This window comes from Myotis myotis, unplaced genomic scaffold (assembly GCF_014108235.1).
Source record: "Myotis myotis isolate mMyoMyo1 unplaced genomic scaffold, mMyoMyo1.p scaffold_m19_p_19, whole genome shotgun sequence".
NCBI lineage: Eukaryota > Metazoa > Chordata > Mammalia > Chiroptera > Vespertilionidae > Myotis > Myotis myotis.
In genome coordinates, this window is record NW_023416323.1 from 41,439,910 (window position 1) to 41,452,454 (window position 12,545).

Consider the following 12,545-nt stretch of genomic DNA (forward strand, 5'->3'; position numbering starts at 1 on the left):
ACAATAATAAATAATAATACAAGAAAAACTGTGTTTTGCGTGCTCACAACTGCAAACTTCCTTTTGCCCCACCCTGCATTTTATCTACGCAGGAGAAATGAGGAAAGTTGCAAGGAGCAGATCTGAGATTCAAACCCAGCCTGGCGTAGCCGTGTTCCTAACCATAACATTGTAACAGCTCCTGAATTAAGTCCAACACACACGCACACACTCACACATCCTTTCAAGCTGAGTCCAGAGACGTGGGTTCTGATGCTGCCTCTGTCTTTACAAAGTTATTGGGATCTAAAGTCACTTTGAAAACCTGAGGCTGTCTGCCCCGCCTGTGAAATCAGAGGACTGGCCTCCACTAATACCCACCTGGTAGTGTGGAAGCAGGTATGAGGGTGAGGGCAGTGGTGAGGAGAAACTAACTTGGCAACAACCCTTGGGCCTATTTCAATCAGAGCCAAGGTTTGCTTGGAAAACGAATTTTTCTGCTAGAAGTAAAAGTGTGAAAAACCTTTTACAAAAGTTTCTTTCTTGGAGACTCCAAGGAGGCTGGTGCCAGGAAGCCTGGGAAATCCTCTCCAAATGCATGCAAAGTGTGTGCATGAACACAGCCTATCTTTCTAGAGGAGAAGTTGCACGGCTTTAATCAAAATACTCCAAGTAGCTGATAACTCCAGAAAGATCTAAGGACCTAACAAGTTCCTCTTTTTAATCGTTACTGCTGAAAGTATTACAGATATCCCCTTTTCTCCCCACTGACCCCCACCTTTCTCTTCCCACTCGCTCCCCAGGCCTTTACCACACTATTATCTACGTCCAACTTATCCTCTTGCAGGAAGCTGGAAATGCAAGTTTGAGAAAACCTGCACTTCCTGATTAAGAGCCAAATGTTATTAGACAATGAGGAAGACAAAGTTATAGCTGAATAAATGGGGTATGTACAAGTGCTACTGGAAATTTGCTCTACTAACAGGATTAAAATAAAATATCTCATTTGGAGCTAGCCTGTACTGAGTTACAATAAACCAAGGAAAAAGCCCAATCACCGATTATATATAAAGTCTTTATTTTTATGCACATATTTACCTACAAAATTTACAGAAAATAAAACAACGCAGAATACAGAGAATACCCTCTTAAGACTTCTTAGGAGCAGAGGGTTTTATTGCTACAGCTCAAAGAATAAAACCTGATGCACATGAAAGCCAGGATGAACACGTTTCATGAAATGGTAGCCTGGTTAAAAAGTCTGTCCTATTACTGAATTTACAGCTTTATGTCAAATGAAATTTAAAAGATTGCTCTTGAAATAATTTAAACCTCAAAATCTTCTAATAAACAGGTAAAAGGCACCTCCAGTTCTTTAAACTATTTACAGCAACCCCAATACTGTAATTCTAAGTTATACAGTACATGTGGCTAATATGCATACACAGTATGCCAATAACACTCTCCAAACAGTGGGAACGGCGCTCTCGTTTGTGGCGCCGCCCCCAGCTCCCCCGTGGCGGACTGGATGACCAAGGACACTGCAACCCTAGCGCAACGGCACGCCGACCACAGCATAAAATCCCAGTTATCTAAAACAACAACCATCACATTCCCGGACAATACGTAATTTATAACTAAACCGGTATTTTCAGAAGCCTCTGGAGTGTTCTTAAAATTATTTTTAAGATAGAAAGTAAATTTAGCATGAAATGAAAACAATGAATAGGAAAGTATCTCCCCCATAGTGGCTGAAGTTCGCTATCTGGTTTAACAAAAACTGTTTCTCAAAACATCTGTGATTTCTTGCAACATAATGAAGATGAGTTTTCCTCAGTCCACGCCCGACTCGGTGGTTTCCCGCATTCTGACCGAGAGGAGTGGAAGGACAGGCACCGCCACACTCACAGTAGGTTTCAAAGAGCCGTGGACGCGGCAAGCTGGCGCTCCTGAAATACTGGTGCAGGAGAACCAAGTCCACATAACGCTTTCCTCTTTGACATTGGCATTGATTTGCTATTTACAGTAGTTTGCAAAAATACATTATAAAAACTGGATGAGGTTCTGTTTCTAAGTTTAACTTAGTAACATACACACATACTTCACCTGCAACAACCGCTGCAGGATCTGAAGTACTAAAGTGACACTAATACTGATACGCAAACAGCCCGCGGTACCAGCGCTGTCCTGGGAGCCCCGCCGTCAGGCTATCTGGGTAAATATTGCACACGTCCTGTCGGCTGTCGCTCTGACCGTCCACATCCAACGGCACAGGGACCCTGATGGCTCTGCTGTGCCACTTCTCCGAAGAAAGGCTGCTGTAGGTCCCGGCACAGTGACTGCAGATTGTCACTGAACATGAGGCCTGGGTTTCAGAATCAGTTTTCCTGTCTGTAACAATAAAAAGTTAAGTTTTTAAATACACAGTTCTGTTAAAAACACCACCGTTTATCTATAAACCTCAAAGGGCCCTTGAAGGGTATTAGAACACCTCTCTATGTTTAGTCAAGATTAAGCAATGAAATTATCTTTCAGAGTTTTCTCTGTGTGGAGCTTTCTTCCCAAGTCTTTATTATGTGAAAACACACATGTACAATCTTTATTTGATGTATCCCTGTCCCCTGGTTACTTAAAAATCAGCCAATCAACTGGATAAGATAAAATTAGTGTAATTGGACTAATTTATGTGCTTTACCGCAGTGCATAAAATACGAATAAAACGATGTATCTGCCGGAACCGCTTTGGCTCAGTGGATAGAGCGTCGGCCTGCGGAATGAAAGGTCCCAGGTTCGATTCCGGTCAAGGGCATGTACCTGGGTTGCGGGCACATCCCCAGTAGATGTGCAGGAGGCAGCTGATCGATGTTTCTCTCTCATCGATGTTTCTGACTCTCTATCTCTCTCCCTTCCTCTCTGTAAAAAATCAATAAAATATATTTAAAAAAAAACACACAAAAAAAATCGATGTATCTGACAAAAGCATTTCTCTTTTTCCAGCAGTAAATTTTACTTTTTATTAATTTTTTCAAAGCTGAACTTAACTTTTATTTTCCCGACAGTAAACTTTAATGCCCTCAAGTTACAATGTTAACCAACGGCTGGAATGTGAGAAGAGATGCATCATGATTTTGCATCAAGAAAAATTAAACTGTCAGTTCTACCAATTTAATGGTAAGACACTGCTGATTGAATACATCTCAATTTCAGAGGCTGAAATAGTTAAAAAGTCTTAGAATCAATGCGATAAGGAATATTCCCACTATTAATTCCATGGAGACAATTATTGTTAATGCTTGTTTAACTTAAGCAAAAACAGGGTCCTTTCACATGTCCGTACTTTTCAAATGAAGAGAATACTTACGTCATCACAAGACATGTTGTACTCTGCTAATATAGTGCGACACCGCGCGGCGATACTGACATCGTGGTTAAAGGAAAACCCGTCATTTATAAGCGGCGTTAACGACGCCCCACTCGCCGAGAAGGCGCCTCGGCTTCGCTCCGAGCAAACAGCGTGTAAAGGATACATGGAGGGAGCGACGACCCTCTTGTGAATCCCAGCAAAGAACAGGCCGATCAGGGTGATGCAGCTAATGGTGAAAAACGGGTGATTCCACAAGGACGTGAGGAAGGACACCTGGGAAGAAGGGTTTGCCATAGAAAAATGTTAAAAATCTCCAACAACACAGATTCCGTCCTACCTCTCCACTCATGCATACACATATGTGCCATCTCAGTCATCTAAGATGCGGGCATTTGAAGACTGCCAGTACTGCCAGTTCTCTGTATGTCTATGCAACAAAAATGAAAACACGTATGTTTTATAGCTTCAATGCAGCAAGACAATATAGTAATATTCCCTCCATTCATTCCAAATACCCGAACCACTACAAATTCATTCCTGTAATGAAAAGCCACCCTCCCACAACTATCTACTGAGCCGGCGCAGGGCGAGGCCGGTGAAAAGCACACACGCTCCGTCCCGAGACGGACACGGTGCTGCGCGGGCTTTCCCAACACGAGGCAGCCCGTGCGCCACGAGTCCTGTGGAGTGAAGAGGGCTGGACCTCAGTGAAAACACAAGTCGCACGCGATCTAGTTAAGAAGTTCCCTGTTAAACAGCTTCCGCGGGACGTGGGCAAACTGTGCCCAGCGCAGCCTGGCCCGTGGAATGGCGCCCTGCCGCACGGGCACACACGCTGCCCTCCCCCTGCTCTCCACCCGGCTAACCCTGCACATCCTCCACAGCCAACTCCAGCCTCCCCTTCCTCCTGCAGCAGCGGTGCGTTTGCTTTTGAAGCCACCGAGACTCCGATGGCCACGGGACCCTCCAGCAGGGAAAAACAACGGGCGGCTATCCGTAAGGAAGCAGAGTTCAGGAAAAAAGGGGGAGTCAGATCTGGATCCTCAGTCGATAGCAGAAAACGGGACCACACACAACACTAAGACCATGTGGAGGGGCAGGCGTCCAGGAGCCACGTTCGGAAAACAAGCCGGCACTGAAACCGGACTCCTGGGGGCCAGGGAAGCAGCGGAAGGAGAGAAGCCCGATATCGGGTCTGGCAACAGAAATCGAGTGGACCGGGAAGTGAGGGGCAGCGACGGCATCCAGCTCGGGGCCTCTGTGCCCCGCACACCACAAGGTGCGCCCCGGATTCAGGACAAGCCTGAACTTATGAAAGCGCCTGGCAGGCGGCCTAGCATGGTCCCAGTTAAATAAACTTGTCACACGAAGCAAGAGAGGCTGGAAACGTCAGGAGGACGAAGCTCCCAGAAGGATGAGCTCCCGAAGAAAGATCGCTATTCCCGAGGCCTGTCTGCTCACAACCTGAGGCCAGTGATCCCCACGGGCCCGCTGTTCTCTGCCTGCGTGGTGTCAGCACGGACGTTTGTGCTTTCGTTTTAATGAGATCAGCCGGTGCCAGCCTTCTCGCCTCCGAGGCCACAACCGACCGCCTCCAAGCAGCAGCGTCCCCTAGATCCGGGGGCCCGTGTTTCCCGGTTTGCCAGGTCCCTCTCCCGCGTCCCTCTGGCCAGCCACTGGCTTTGCGTCTGCATCTCGGGCCACAGGCACAATTGCTATTGAAAAGGCTTGTCAGGTTGGAGCTTATTAAATACTAAAATATACAGAGCCAACCCTTAGGCTAATCCTCACATTCTCACCTAATTTAGAAAATCATATTAACTACAGAGTTTTGGGCCGATTTCAAATTACATTTAATTCTGTGTTTTATTAAGATCTCAACTAGCTGAAAATCAGCTTGTATTTTTCCCAATTAGAAGTCGGCTTCATTTCCCAGGACAGACCTTTTTCAATCTTCTTGCAGCTTCCTTCACTCTTCCCCTACAGATGGGTACCAAGTGCAGCCTTAAGATCGGGTTTTTATAAATGAACACACAGGAGAGTTTCCATTCTGCCACAAAAGCCCTCTATTAACATAAAATTCCATCACCAACCTCCCCTGCTTATTACAACCCACCCCAGTGGATCCAGGCAGGAGACTACATGCTAAGGAACCCCGGCTGCCTGAGCTGCCACGCGGCCTGCTGACAAGCCTTCCTAGCAGGCTTTTCTCCTGTATAAAAGGTCATAAATACACCTACTGAAATGGGCGACCTAATTCCAGTTTATAATGGGGAAGTGGGATTAAGATTTGTGAAAATTATACATTTTTACATAAATAACGTCTTTACATAAATTTAAATAAATTTACATTATTACATAAATAAAGCTGCAAGGGGGGGGCGGGCGGACGGACTTCACTGATATATTGGAGACGACTGCTTCTCTAATAAAAAATCCCGAGCTGGAAATGAAGAGCCAGGTTAGTAGAAAGAGGCAGAATTTGAGAGGCACGCTGCCAGCTTCCATCAAAGGACGCTTCGAGAAATAACATTATGAACCCTGTTATTGCACTGGTATAGGGATACTCCCGGCAGTGCCCAATGGGAGCTCTCTCAGTGTTTCCTATATTAAACTTCAGGCAGGAAATTTTTTTTGGAGATAAACGCTAAGGAAATAAACGCTTTGCTAGCTAAGAAACCTATACGTATATCTTCCCAGACAATGAAAACCGTGGAACTGGCTGTGACCTTATTGATTGGGTGCCTCTGAGGCTAATCTGTAACTCAATTCTGGAAACTGTGCTGGTGCACATGGCTACACTATCAGTGACCTGGGATCCTTCCTGGTTTTGTCCTCCAAGTCGAATTAATTTCTAGTCTTGACTTTTTATTACATTTATATTGTGCTATTTTATCACTTGCTTCCTACCAGGCCGCCTCAATGCTGTATGGGCTGAGGAAAGGTATTCACAAAGGGAGCTCACAGGAGAAAATGTTGTTTTGTAATTCGTGAAAGCTGGCCCCGAGGACATGAACTGAAGCAGAACGAAGACTATGTTACCCGGGGACGTAAAAATAGCGACAGATGAGACACGGAAAGCTGCACGCAAGTTCAGAAATGAGTGAGGAGGAATCACCGTGGAGTTATGTTTCTTAGGCCTTTTCCCCTGTAAAGATACGTAATTCACAATAGCCAGCCCGAGGTTTCCTGCAGCACATTAGTGTAAGGCATGTTTTTAACATGATGATTAATATCACTGTTAGTAGTAACAGGCAGCAGCATCTAACACTTTCAATGAACAAAGCACTGTTACAGCCAGTATCGCATTTAATGTATTAAAGATTTTAAATCAAAACTTCTACCTTTTGTGTCTCGGGGTCTATTAACCAGTTCCAGGCACCAGTAGCCGTACAGACAGAGACCACTATGAGAAGCACTGATGAGAGATAAACACAAAATTAGTAAGGCATGAGCTCGGAGCGGGTGACACTGCCGCCACCAGCTACTGGTCACTGACAGCCAAAGGCAGCGCACTCGGGGAAGGCATCGGGGGCTGGTGTGGACCCGAGAAATTCTAAACCTGTGACCTGAGTCACTGCGGGTAATACTGTTCCCCTCGTTCCTTTAGTCGGACATGTGAAAGTTAATGAAATTAAAGCAATAAAACAAGATGGTAAAACTTTAAGATTCTACGTTATAACTTAGTGTTTTGTACTGATTTTGCAAATTCAAATAAAAAGCAAAACAAAACCCCTCTCATTTTCCAATGTAACCAACCAAACAAAGCCCCCTTTATGAATGCACCGTGAATTCCCACTAAAGGGTTTGCCTTGCAGACCACTGCTGTTTCATTAAACAAAGGTCAGTGTGACGAAGTGTGTATGGAGCACACGGACCGGGATGGGATTTTCTTTAAGGGACTCAAAGGCAGGCTGGGGTAGAAATGACTGATAGTAAGTCTTAGATAAGGTTTCTCTCTCCCCACTTTGCTAGAATTATTTTTAAACGTTCTAAATAAATCATAAGTAAAACTTGGTAAGTGGCATTACTAAAAAATAATAAAAAGGCGCCAAGGCCTAGTTAATATTCTGATCAATACAGTTACTGACTTCCAGCTGGGACACACAGTTTTAAAATGTAGAGCTTAAGCTTCAGAGAGCAATAGAAATATATCAAATCCTTAATTGTCTAGAAGTCCTGGCAATTTATTTTAAGAAGAAGTAAATCACAGAAAAACAATCTCATTTTAAGTATTTAATGACAATCAAAATTTCAAAATTAGTTCTCAGCTCAGAACAGATTAAATTCAATTTCCTATAATTCTGTTTCCAGTGAGAAATATACTACAGTACAGTTTTATTGTAAATAAGCCAAGGAGGGGATGCTCAGACACCTACTTTTATACACACACATTAACCACGCTGTCACCTACAGGTAAGCACTGAGACCACAACCAGGAGCGGTGAAGCATGGTCACTGGGTTGCATTTTATAAGCGAGGGCAGCATCACACATATTTTAAAAGATTCTCAAGTAGCAGTGAAACAAGGTTTTGGAGGTATTTCTAAGTAAACCAGAGAAGCGGAAAAAATCACTACTTGTGAATTCTGACCAATGAGAATTCTCAGGGCATAGGACTAAAACTTTGCAAACAGATGTAATAAAAACTACATGAGAAATCTTGACCCGAGAGACCTGTACCTTCTCTACTTTTGGCCCCACCACTGAGTGACACTCGAAGCCCAGCACGTCCCTGATGGGTGCTGTGCTTCTGTCTTGGCAGGAATCAGGTTCAACAATAAACCTCCAAGAAATGAAGACTGGTCCCAACGTAAGTCAGCAAAGCATTCTGTTTGCCGACGGCGTCATTTGTACATTTGCCTGTATGTGTTATGTTTCCCCTGGGCAGTAACCTCAATTCTTTCTAATCATACTTTGCAATATTCATGATATTTGTGAATAGACAGTGAAAACTTTTTCTAGGTGAGGCTCTTAGCAGCATAATCATGCTGTCAAAACCAACAAATTTCATAACCTTCGCAAGTACAGAGTGGGGCAAAAGTAGGTTTACAGTTGTTCTTATGGAAAATAATCTACATAATAAAACCCTGAGCAACCGTTATGGCGGAACAACCAGAACCAGAACCAGAACAACTGGTTGCTATGATGCACATTGACCACTAGGGGGCAGACGCTCAACGTAGGAGCTGCCCCCTGGTAGTCAGTGTGCTCCCACAGGGGGAGCGCTGCTCAGCCAGTAGTGGGAACATCTAAGGAGCAGCTAGCCGGTGGGCAGTAAGGAGCCAGGGCTCCCGGACTGCAAGAGGGATGTCCAACTGCCGGCAGGGATGTCCTAAGCCGGCAATCGGACATCCCCTGAAGGGTCTTGGACTGCGAGGATAAAGAAAATACCTGGGTACATTAGAGGGAAACTACAAAAAATAACAAAGCAGAGAACATCTTAAAAGTAGTCAGAAGAAAAAGGGCAGGCAGACATCCCCCAAGGGGTCCCAGACTGCGAGAGGGCGCAGGCCGGGCTGAGGGCGCAGGCTGGGCTGAGGGCGCAGGCCTGGTGCATGAATTTTGTGCACCAGGCCTCTAGTGAAAAAATAATACAAGAATAAACTGTTTTGCATTCACAACTGTAAACCTATTTTGCCCCACTCTCTATATGATAAATATTTTTTTCCTTAACAAAACTTTATTCCAATCATTTGCAGGTAAATTGTAAAACTGCTAAACAGGCTACTGAAAATTTTATCATATGTGTTGTCTATCAAATTTGTACTATTTGCCGAGACCGGTTTGGCTCAGTGGATGGAGCGTCAGCCTGCGGACTGAAGGGTCCCAGGTTCGATTCCGGTCAAGGGCATGTACCTGGGTTGCGGGCACATCCCCAGTGGGAGATGTGCAGGAGGCAGCTGATCGATGTTTCTCTCTCATCGATGTTTCTAACTCTCTATCTCTCTCCCTTCCTCTCTGTGAAAAATCAATAAAATATATTAAAAAAAAAAAATTAAAAAAATAAATAAATAAAAAAAAATAAAAAATAAAAATTTGTACTATTTGTTCAATAAAAAAATGTCTATTTTAATGGGAAAATCAAAATTCAACCACAAGGATTGTTCTTCAGCCTGGGTGGTGTGGCTTAATTGTTGAGTGTTGACCTATGAACCAAGAGGTCACGGTTGGATGCGGGGTCAGGGCATATGCCCCAGTTTCAGGCTCAATCCCCAATAGGGGGCATGCAGGAGGCAGCCAATCAACGATTCTCTCCCATCCCTCTCTCCCTCTCCTTTCCTCTCTGAAATCAATAAAAATATATTTTTTAAATGTTAAAAAAAAAAAAGATTATTTATTCTTCGGGATGGCCAGTTCCCTTTCTTAAAAATTTCTTTACAGTGCATTGTTTACGATGCTGAAGACATTTAGAAACTGTGGAAACAAAAGGAAACATCTATGGTTCAGTAAAGCCAGTGTTTTTGTTATTCAAGCTTTACATAAAAGTAGATCATTGCGAGGCAGGGAGAAAAGTATCCACTGTCAGTCCATTTCCCCTTTAAAAAACAAAAGCATCCGGCACTTACTTCTCCAGCGCCCAGTGGCAGGTTGCAAGCAATGAATGTATTCCGTGAGTCGCCTCTCGAAAGCCTTGAGATCTAGGCAGAAAGATCGCCGTCCCCGTTAGCTCCTCCTGCTGGTGCGGGTCCCGGGAGATGAGGGATGGACGCTGCACCCCAACTCACAGGCATGGCCGCACCGCCTGCCCCCTTTCCTACCGCGGCTTTAAGCGCCTGCCAACACATCCCGTCTCCTTAGCTGCAATGTCACACCTAAGGGCACTGGCTGGTTCACGCTCAGAAGCTTCGGGAAATGGTATGTGGGGCAGCGGCAGCCTCCAGCGGGGTCAGAGGCTAGGAGCTTGGGGGGTGCACATGGAAGCGTCAAAACCCGGTGGAGTTCTGGTTCTGCTGGAGCCGCGGACTTCCATCAGACGGAGGGACCTCGCCCCCCCCCCCCCCCGCACCCAGGTCTCCCCCGCCTCCGGGGACGCGGACACCCGATCCCGAGGGCTCGCCCCGCCGTCTAACCAACGGCCAAGCCTCTGCGACTTGGAACCCGCTAACGGGGCTCAGTACTGACGGGGCGCCCGCTACCTACAGGCGGCGTCCGGGTCGCGGACAAGGGCATCGGAAACCACCGAGGGCGCAGGCAGCCCCCTCCGCTCCCGCCCTCGCCCCCTCCGAGCGCGGGGAGAGGGGACCTCGGCTCCCCCGACGCCCGGACGCCCTCTCGAGCCGGGGGGCGTCCAAGGTGCCCCCGCGAATGAGCAGGGTGGGAGGTGGGAGGTGGGGGGAGGTGTCGCTCCCACGATCGCGCTTCTTAAACTTTTTAAAAAGGAAACCGAGAGGCAACCCCTGACCCCGGCAGTTACCAGAAACCACGGCAGGAATTGGGGGTCCAAACTCACGGGGTTTTCGGAGTCAAATGCAGGTAAAAGGAATGAGGGGTACAACCCACGGGGTTTCCAAAATAAAGATGAAGGAGTGAGGGTTCCAACTCACGGGGTTTTCAGAGTCAAATGCAGGTAAAGGAACGAGGGGTACAACCCAGGGGGTTTTCGAAATCAAGGGCCGAGGGCTACACCTCCCGGGCCGATCGGAATAAAGCGAGTGCACTCGCAAACGGAAGTGCGAACGTCCACCAATGAATTACAAACAGCCCCGCACGGGGGCTCGGGTGGAAACCCGGCCCGGGGGCAGCGGCCGCAACGCCCCCCAGCGGCCGCGCGCGCCCCCCGCGTCCGTCCGGGTCCCGCAGCCCCTCGGCCCCCAGGTCGGGCCCTCGCGCCCCCTGTGCTCCGGGCCGCGTCCGGCCACCCCACGCGGTCTCCTCTCCCCGGGGCGGGGTCCCCGCGGCTACAGCCCCTCCGGAGCCCCGCCGGCTTCCGGGGCGAGCCCGGGCCGCGTCCGGGCGGCCCATACCTTCCGCCTGCTCCAGCGAGTTCATGTCGGCCGGCAGCTCCGGTCACGGACGCGCTCCCGCCCGCATCGCAGCTCCGCGGCCCCGCCCGGCCCGCAACACCGACTCCCACGTCTAACCGCTCCCCCGGCCCCTCCTCGTCGCTCCGCCCCTTACCTAGACCCGCTGCGCTCATAGGGCAGCTCTGTCCCACCTCACAACCAAGACGGCTTCCTATTGGCTAACTTCCGCCCTGGCCTCGGGGCCCGGGGTTGGACGGTCAGCCGGAGGGGCCAAGAACGGCCGGCGTCCGGGCTGGTGTGACGCTAGCGCCTCCTCCTGCCCCGGGGAGGAACTGCAGCCTGACCCAGCCGGTTCTTAGGTTCTTCCTTTCTAGTTTGCAGCTTGATTCTTTCATTCCTGAAATATTTATTGAGCGCCCACTACCTTCCAGGCAGTGTTCCGGTCGTTGACAAGGGCATCAGAAATCAACGAGCTTGCCCTCCCTCTAGGACGCATGCGGAAATAGGTACAGAACTAACTAGAACCCCAAATAATGGAGATAGTACCTCTTTCCTAGATAGCGAACCCCGTAAGCAAACATTTCTCCTTTGATTACTTTTTTCTCACGATCACTTTCATAAATCACAAAGGAGGCAAACAAAGCACCCCAATACCTAAAACTCTAAAAAAAAAATCTGTGCAACTCGACTACATTTATATTTGATTCAAAAGCTCTCCTGTTTGCCTGGCCCGTGTGTCCGGATGGGATGTGGCTCCCAAGTCTGAGCGGTGACCTATGAACCAGGAGGTCAGGGTTCGATCCTGGTCAGGGCACATGGCCGGGTTGTAGGCTCCATCCCCAGTGTGGGGCCTGCAGGAGGCCACGGATCCATGATTCTCATCATTGATGTTTCTCTCTCTCCCTCTCCCTTCCCCTCTGAAATCAATATCAATATAAATATATTTTTTAAAATGCTCTCCTGCCCATTTCCTCGTGGTCATTCATTCATTCTAGAACTATTGATTGCATGATGCTGCCAGGCACTGGATCAGGGATATGAGCGAGACAGACAAGATCCCTGTCCTCGAAGTGGGAGGGTTACACCAGGCCATAAACACTCCACCAAGTAATTAGTTTCAGATAAGGCTGGTAGTTCTACCAGGGAGGTAAGGGTAATAGGATACAGTGAGATAAAGGAGGGTAGCAGGGGCCAGTGCTCAGGGGGGTGGGGCATTTGAGTTGAGAATCCCAATGG

The 12,545-nt window shown here is 47.6% G+C and overlaps 1 protein-coding gene across 3 annotated transcripts; it reads right to left on the reverse strand.

Annotated features, from left to right (window-relative positions):
* Positions 1-1,033: 1,033 nt before the first annotated feature.
* CNEP1R1 (CTD nuclear envelope phosphatase 1 regulatory subunit 1) lies at positions 1,034-11,447 on the reverse strand. 3 transcript variants are annotated; one of them, XM_036345879.1, is made up of 6 exons: positions 11,310-11,447; positions 9,912-9,983; positions 6,688-6,761; positions 3,507-3,616; positions 3,341-3,395; positions 1,034-2,370 (listed from the first exon to the last, which is right to left on the reverse strand). In XM_036345879.1, exons 1-6 carry the CDS (start codon positions 11,332-11,334, stop codon positions 2,329-2,331), a joined length of 378 nt encoding a protein of 125 aa, XP_036201772.1. In that variant the 5' UTR covers positions 11,335-11,447; the 3' UTR covers positions 1,034-2,328. The 3 variants fall into 3 exon arrangements, with proteins under 3 accessions (XP_036201772.1, XP_036201770.1, XP_036201771.1); XM_036345877.1 differs by having other exon boundaries at positions 3,341-3,616; XM_036345878.1 differs by lacking the exon at positions 9,912-9,983 and having other exon boundaries at positions 3,341-3,616; positions 11,310-11,440.
* Positions 11,448-12,545: the final 1,098 nt, after the last annotated feature.

Bases quoted from the DNA above. Each gene is read 5' to 3' on its own strand.
- CNEP1R1 (XM_036345877.1), bottom strand. From the start codon at position 11,334: ATGAACTCGCTGGAGCAGGCGGAAG. The intron at 6,762-9,911 runs GTAAGTGCCGGA...ATCTCTCATCAG, and splicing joins TGCCACTGGGCGCTGGAGAA to TGCTTCTCATAGTGGTCTCT. The intron at 2,371-3,340 runs GTAAGTATTCTC...TTATTGTTACAG, and splicing joins ACAACATGTCTTGTGATGAC to ACAGGAAAACTGATTCTGAA.